Source organism: Vigna umbellata, chromosome 1 (genome assembly GCF_029865625.1).
Source record: "Vigna umbellata cultivar VRB3 chromosome 1, Vumbellata_1.0, whole genome shotgun sequence".
NCBI lineage: Eukaryota > Viridiplantae > Streptophyta > Magnoliopsida > Fabales > Fabaceae > Vigna > Vigna umbellata.
Genome location: NC_142165.1, coordinates 85,502,524 through 85,510,638, shown reverse-complemented (window position 1 = coordinate 85,510,638; position 8,115 = coordinate 85,502,524). Strand labels below are relative to the sequence as shown.

Below are 8,115 nucleotides of genomic sequence, written 5' to 3'. Positions count from 1 at the left end.
CCCAACCACCACCAAAATTATTGCTACAAAATATTCTACAAAATATTCTACAAATTCGCTTTTTTCTTTTATTTATTTGTATACGTATTTGTCAATTTAAAACAACACCCATTCTTTTATCTTATTCAATGTTCACAAATCTTGAGCACCACCCCTATATTCTTTTTAATTATAAAATAATATATTTATTTGAGAGGTATTAGTAACATGGTTTTGTTATTGAAAACTAAAGGATTTTAAGATTCGCTTATCGTTTAATGATAATCTTTTCTATTTTTATGTTTTTAGTAAATTTAAATCAATAGAAAATATGTGTTACGAAATATACTATAGCATTCCTCAACTTTTTATACACGACAATATATAATCGAATGCAAGAATAAAAATTCTTACCAAATACTAGTCTTCTAGGTGTAGGAACGGAAACAATAGAGAAGTTTGATAAAGGAAAAACTTTGGAGTATTTGACTTATGATAATTACAGTTTGTTTTTATTTATCATTTTGAAAATATCATTGGTACTTTTTTAAAAAAACTTTTGTATCTTATGATTTCCAAGAAATCATTTTCATACGGTGAGCTGAAATTATAGAAGGGTATTTACTATTTTTTTTAATTTTAACCAAAAATAGCTTAATTGATTAACTTCTATTTAAGTAAAATATAATATTTTTCTGTGTAAATGTTTTCCTATAAACTAAAATTAAAACTTATATGTTAAAAGTGAAACCGTGTTTGTGGGGGTAGCTAACGTACTCAGCATCATTTCAGTTTTAAAAAAATTAATTCTCAATATAAATATAGTTTAGAAGGCACGAAATTATCAGTTTAACTTACAATTGAGATTAAGATCCATAAGTTTATATTAATAAAATAAACAGTTCAATGTAGTTTATAAGTCTCTTTTTTATTTTTTTTATAAAATAACTCATGCCATTTATTATTATTTATTTTAATACGCGGAAACTCAACATTTTTGTCTTAAAAATTGATATGTCTGAGATAAGAAAATTTAACTAAGAATTATTTTTTTCAAAGATATTTAACCGTGTTTAAATTATTTAAACTTAAATTTAGTATATAAAGCACAAAGTGTCTAACTCTTTGTACTTAAAATTCATTCATGATTTTAATAAAGACTTAACATTGATTTAATTTATATTCTCCGCAAATCATGTTGATAAATAGCAAAAAGAGAGTGGTATGAAAAAGGAAAAGAGAAAGAAAAAGAAAAAGGAAAATCCAGTATAATCACTGAAGTGACAACTGTTATGGTTTTCATTTTTGAAGAACATTCTTACGCTAACTGTTCTAGATGCGAGTTTATATTTTTGTTTTGGTTTTATTGTTTATTTTCTCACATTAAATTATTTAATTTTGATTCTCAGTCTAATACAGACATAACAGAGAAATATATATATAATTTTTCTTTTTTCTTTTTTTTTTTTAACAAATAACACTATAAAAAAAATTCTTCTCCTACCTCTGAAACTATATTCAAAATCAATTCAAATACGATAGGTGTGCCTGCTCCTGCAACACCACCAGAAGCCACAACTTTTTTTTTCTCTCACTTCTCTGGACATCGCCTCTTCAATAAATGCACGCCCTCTAAGTTTGAAGACTTGTTTTCCTTTTTCAAAACCAACCCAGATCACGAAAAGTCGTAAAGTTATTATCTTTGTCTACTTCAGAAGTACCCAAACAACAACAGTGGTTTTGCAATCTGTTTCTGGGAACCCATTTTCCCTTTTTCTATCTCATGCTGCAGTGGTTGTTCTTTTGAAAATCTTGGGTGGTTTGTTTGTGCATAGTGCTAATGTCTGTCTCAAAATACAAAATACTGTCTCTTTGTCTGGTTTCGTGGCTGTGGTGCGGTTATGTGGCTGTGGCTTCAAGTGAAAGTAGTATCGGTTCCAAAGACCTTGATCAGACACCAACATGGGCGGTTGCCTGTGTCTGCACTGTTTTCATCTTGATATCCTTAACTCTGGAGAAAAGCCTTCACAAAGTGGGAACGGTGTGTCACCATTTTCAAATGTTTCTTCTCTTCTCTTTTTTTCGGTCTTGTAAATTTAATTATTATCACTGTTCCCTTCTGCATGCGATTGACAATCAAGTTAACTGTCCCTTCCATACTCTGTTTCAGTTCAATTTACTTTAATTGGGTTTCAATGGAGTTGTTATTTTTTTTTTCTATTCCTTTTTTTTTTAAGTTTTTTTGTCCCTATTGTTGAGGCTTTGGCATTTGCGTTTGATCCCTGAATTTGCGGGGTTCTGTGATTTTGTTTGTGCATTGTCTGGTCTGCCTTTACAGTTTCATTTTTCTCTTCCGAGGAAAATCCTGCTTTCGTTTTTTTTTTTTGTTTCTGAAATTATGTCTTAATGTTTGAAATCTTAGAAGTTGAACGATTGTTGTGATGCCATGATCATAATCGGTGCTTATTGGGATTTTCCTCTTTGCAAACCTGATGTTTTTTTTCCAGTGGCTACATGAAAAGCACAAGAAGGCGTTGCTTGAGGCTTTGGAAAAGGTCAAAGCTGGTAAGAATTTTCACAGAGCGATTAGTTGTCATGAATTAATGATTAAATCGTGGAGCCAAAGAAGTTTGACTCTTTTTCTTGACTTAATTTTCTTTAATTGTAATTTATGTGAATGATTGTTATAATAATAATAATAATAATAATAATAATAATAATAATAATAATAATAATAATAATAATAATAATAATAATAATAATAGTAATTAGCTACTACTTCTTTGCCTGTTTTTATATTGTTGGTTTTATTTTTGCAGAGTTGATGATTCTTGGTTTCCTTTCACTGCTTCTTACTTTCGGGCAGAGTTACATCGTTAGAGTATGTATTCCTACTGATATTGCAGACAAATTGTTGCCATGTCCGCTTGCTGATACCGAAAAAGAATCAAGTAGTGAAGAGGAACACCATAGGAAGCTTCTTTCTTATGAACGCAGATATTTGTCAGGTGACGCTACCCATTACCAATGCAAGAAGGTAACTATGTTTCCTCGCTATGATTTTATTTAATTGAATGAAACCTTAGTCTATGTTCATTTCTGAAAAGGACTTGGTGATTTTATCTTAGTTAACTTAAAAGTATTTCAATACGATAATACAGTTAACACTATTTTTGATTATATTTTGCAGAATTATGTTTGTAGAAACAAATAATATCTATGTAGTCATGTCATGTCATGGACTGTTGTTTCATCTTTATTTGTAGAGTGATGATCTATTGAAAACAATTGCTTCTCTCATTCAAAATGCCATTAAAAGTATGCTTGGCTTAGAAAAAATAAGATGTTTTATGTTGATTGATTATAGATGTTACTGATGTGAATATGTGCATTTGGTTGCATTTACATTGATAAAAAGTGAAATTTTACCTCGTTTTGGAACCACCAAATTATGAGTTTTGTAGTGTGAATTCCGTCCATGTTAGGTTTAAAATTCATAGAAACATAGAAGAAAGATCATCAGCTACACTCCAATTCTCTGTTAGGTTTCCCACTTGTTCACTTCCGTCAGCAGTCCCCACAATATTAAAAACTACTTTTGTGCATTCATGTCTGACCTTATTTTTTATTTTTTGTTTATTCATATCAGTAGTTTCCTATCTAATTGTTGTTGGTTACAGGGACAACAACCACTTATATCTGTCAATGGATTGCACCAGTTGCACATCCTCATATTTTTCTTAGCAGTCCTTCATGTGTTTTACAGTGCTGTAACAATGCTTCTTGGGAGACTAAAGGTTTGGATGTATTTTTTTTCTTTCTTTGTTCTTTCTTCTTTCTATAGCTTTATTGATTGAATACTTCGGATATTTTTCCATATCTGTGCATTTTAAGGATACCAATTTGGTAATAAGAATCCTACGTCTTCCTCCATGCTCTGGAACCATGATGCCTAGAAGATTTAGTAGTTGAAATTTCTTGTATTTACTGGTTTACAAATTTTTTAATTTTCTTCTAAGAAAAAGGAAAAAAAAAATTAAGTTGATTTAGTTTAAACTTTAAATTTAAGATATAATAATAATGGCTTGAATTTTGTTCTGCATATATAAGATTTAATTAAAGCATACTAGAGGTAGTTGTAGGTAGGTTGAAAGCTACTGCAGAATACATATACATACATACACATATAATAATAATAATAATAAGCCATGACCAAAATAAGGTACGTCAACTTCAACTTCAAGATAGAAATGAAATTGAACTCTTGGCTTGGGTGATTAATCCGAAATATGACAGTTTAAATCTTGAGATGGGTCACTTATAAGATGGTCAAAGATTGAGAATTTTGACCAGTTATTTGCACCCAAAGTCTCACTATGATTAGATTTGTGAATTTTTCTGTCAAAAAAAATTCTTAAGCAGTGTAATGCATGTCCTTCTTGTGTTCATTGATGATGAAGAGTTGGTGACTGAATTTTCTTTTTCTTTTGTGCAGATTCGAGGATGGAAAGCATGGGAAGAGGAGACTTCATCTCATGGATATGAGTTTGCCAATGGTATGATGTCCAATGATATATTTAACTGTTTTTCTTCTTCGAGTGTAGAATTTCTTAATTTACTGATAAGTGTACCATTTACTTTGAAATGCTGCTACTTGCAATCTCATGCCAATATTGAGAATTTACTATGCCTGCAGATCCCTCAAGGTTCCGCCTTACACATGAAACATCATTTGTGAGAGCTCATGCTTCTTTTTGGACAAGATATTCAATCTTCTTCTATATAGTAAGATTTATTTTACTAATCTTCTATGTTTTCACTATTTGTTTGCTTGAGGTTGAGAGCTTGACTTAATCAACCAGTTATGGGTGCAAGTACCATAGCTTTAGTTTGAATCATCGTACACTTGTAAATTTTTGAAAAGAAATGAACAGTGGACTTTAATAGCATTGGTTTAGGTACAGCTCAGAAGAATCAGAAAGTGAAGTAGAACAACTTATGAATTCACTACTTCAAATTTCTTGCATCATTAGTTATAAAAAGTCTGTTTGTTTATAACTTGAATTAAATTTATGATTCTCTTTAAATTTTTGTAAAATGTTTTCCATGTTGCCAATTTCAGGGATGCTTTTGTAGGCAATTTTATAGGTCTGTAGGCAAGGCTGACTACTTGGCTTTGCGCAATGGATTTATCACTGTGAGACCTACTCTACAATACATGTTCTTTTAAAATTGAATTTGCCTTTCTCTTTTGACAGTGCATTATGTGTAGGTACACCTGGCTCCTGGAAGTAAATTTAACTTCCAAAAGTATATCAAAAGATCTTTGGAGGATGACTTCAAGGTTGTTGTTGGAGTCAGGTAACTCTTCTAAACAGTGCATTAGTAGCATTATATTGTATATATGATATTTCCTTTGGTAACTTGTTTGACGTACTTGCTCACTATGCTGTTCACAGTCCGATCCTCTGGGCTTCATTTGTTGTATTCCTGCTACTAAATGTTAATGGTGAGCAACTATTTTCTTAGTGGAGTTCTATGGAATTCTCAATTAGTCAGTTGAAGGATAACAGTTGGTTAACCCTGTAAAAATTTGCAGGATGGCATGCTATGTTCTGGGCATCCTTAATTCCTGTTGTGGTAAGTATTCTGTTTCTAATATAATTTTCATTCAGACTGATTAAGACTTACAATTACAAACCATTTGATTGGTTTCAGATAATTTTGGCTGTCGGAACAAAACTGCAAGTCGCTCTGGCAAAGATGGCTATTGAAATAACAGAAAGACATGCAGTTGTCCAAGGGATTCCTCTTGTTCAAGGCTCAGACAGATATTTTTGGTTTGGTCGGCCTCAGTTAGTTCTTCATCTTATCCATTTTGCTTTGTTTCAGGTATTCAATTAGTTTCCTCTTAGCAGAACCCTGACCAAACGTTTAGCAGATGGAACACGAAAGTTCAAGTTTAGACTTGCAAATGCAGCTTTACCAGGAGGCAAATGAACATAGCTAATGCCATAAATACTAAAAAAAAATTCTATTTTAAAAGATAAGACATACAAGAAAATAAAACTTTACCTGCCATTAGCTCCTTTAACATTATTTAAAGATTTGTTGAGGGTTTGCTATTCAGCAGATAGATTTAAATATCCTAGTTGAACCTAGTACCAGTGTTGGAGTTTTGAATTTTGAACTCGTTAATATTTGTATCTAACTCAATTTTTTTTTTCTTGCAGAATGCTTTCCAAATAACATATTTCTTGTGGATATGGGTACTGATCCCTCACACCCTACTGATCTTAAACAATATCCCTTTGTAGCCAGTAGATCTTGGTAAACGGATGACTAATATATGAATGATTTCTTGTATTGCAGTATTCTTTTGGGCTGAAAAATTGTTTCCACGCTGACTACAAGCTTGCAATAGTGAAAGTAGCATTAGGGTAAGTCTTGAATTTACAATTCCCTTCTATATTAAACCATGATATTGCCCTACCAATCTGATGAATTCTCTTGTTTGAAGGCTTGCGGCACTATGCCTCTGCAGCTATATCACCCTTCCATTATATGCTCTTGTTACTCAGGTAATAAGTTGTTTTATTTCCTGATTTTTTGGTATTTGGTCATTGGCCTTAATTAAAGTTTTTTCTGTGGTCACGAATTTTACTGCAATCAGAGCATTTAGCATTATTTATTAATGGACTGTGATCATGGTAAACACAAACAGATGGGCTCAAGAATGAAAAAATCAATATTTGATGAACAAACATCAAAAGCATTAAAGAAATGGCACATGGCAGTGAAAAAGAAGCAGGGAGTGAAACTTGGAAACTCCAAGGTGCGAGCCATGGATGGAAGCACCACTGATTCAACAGTACACTCTTCCGGCCCCAAACTTCACCGTTTCAAAACCACTGGTCACTCAACTCGCACCATGTCACCCTATGATGACGACCATTCTGACATTGAGCTGTCTCCCGTTTCACCGACAGCAAACTTGATTGTAAGAGTGGACCATGATGAGCATGAAGCAGAAGAAGCTGAGCATCACCCAACAGCCAACAATCAAGAGCTATCACGTTTGCCAACCCTTGAAAGAAGCATGAAATAGCTTCCCAAGTTACCACAGTCAACCATTTTTGTTCTTTTACAAAATATATGTTGTCCTTGTTTAGATCTTTCTAGACATTCTTATACTTAATGTAGTCAGTTTTGTACATTCTTGTTCTAAAACGCTTACCGGCATTTGAAACTTTAACCTTGTTCAAAAACCATGCTTGAGCTTTATGAGTGTGCTTGAACAAGGGCTTATAAGTAGAGGACAAAGACTTAGAAGGAAGTTAGTATATTGAAGGGTATGCATTCATCCCATTAATCATGCTTTTTGTGTAAGTACAGCAAACATACTTTCAGTTACATCGCCTCTGGTGGTTCTGCAATATTCTTATGTTACAGATTCCTGGTTATTGAATGGATTGCAGTTCCATATGCTTCTTCTTGTAATCCATATTATTTTTTTTTTCCATTTTCTGGATTTTATAATTTGGATGACAAAATTGACTTTCAGATTATTTTTTTTGTTAAGAATGAATTTTAGGTCTAAAATAAATTTTACAAAATCAACTTATTTTAATATTATGTTAAAAAAGTAAATTTTAAATTTAATTTAATTTCATAAAATTTTTAATTTAATTTAATTTTATAAAATCAAGACGAGATTTATACTTATTTATATTTATATAATATATAAGTAGAATTCTAACAATATTATAAATCATTTTTGACATGAATTATGTAATTCAAATAATAATTAACTTTTGAATAGTTGTCTTGAAATCCTTTTTAGTTTTTAGATTATGGAATCTAAATAAATGCCTTTTCTAGGAAAAAATTAAGTTTTTAATACTCGTTTATAAACGGGTCGAGTGTGGGTATTATACTATCCGTATCCGCGGATATCCGCTACCCGTAAAAAATAAAAATAAAAATTTAATTTATATTTTATTAAGTTAAATTTAATTAAAATTAACATTAATTTATATTTTATAAGGTTAAATATAATTAAAATTAAAATTTAATTTATATTTAATTTAATATATATTATATTTTATGTAATTTTATTTAAGTTTTATTATAATA

General features: G+C 31.1%; 1 protein-coding gene across 1 annotated transcript; it reads left to right on the top strand.

The window, feature by feature from the left end:
* Positions 1 to 1,492: 1,492 nt before the first annotated feature.
* On the top strand, positions 1,493 to 7,447 carry LOC124848840 (MLO-like protein 10). The gene is made up of 15 exons (XM_047326652.2): positions 1,493 to 2,020; positions 2,487 to 2,544; positions 2,799 to 3,016; positions 3,660 to 3,776; positions 4,475 to 4,535; positions 4,676 to 4,764; positions 5,102 to 5,176; positions 5,252 to 5,340; positions 5,439 to 5,488; positions 5,579 to 5,619; positions 5,698 to 5,871; positions 6,213 to 6,248; positions 6,352 to 6,419; positions 6,500 to 6,560; positions 6,704 to 7,447. The coding sequence occupies exons 1-15, from the start codon at positions 1,820 to 1,822 to the stop codon at positions 7,085 to 7,087; spliced, it is 1,722 nt and encodes a 573-aa protein (XP_047182608.1). The 5' UTR covers positions 1,493 to 1,819; the 3' UTR covers positions 7,088 to 7,447.
* Positions 7,448 to 8,115: the final 668 nt, after the last annotated feature.

Bases quoted from the DNA above. Each gene is read 5' to 3' on its own strand.
- LOC124848840 (XM_047326652.2), top strand. From the start codon at position 1,820: ATGTCTGTCTCAAAATACAAAATACTGTCTCTTTGTCTGGTTTCGTGG. The intron at 3,777-4,474 runs GTTTGGATGTAT...TCTTTTGTGCAG, and splicing joins TGCTTCTTGGGAGACTAAAG to ATTCGAGGATGGAAAGCATG. The intron at 5,872-6,212 runs GTATTCAATTAG...TTTTTCTTGCAG, and splicing joins TCCATTTTGCTTTGTTTCAG to AATGCTTTCCAAATAACATA.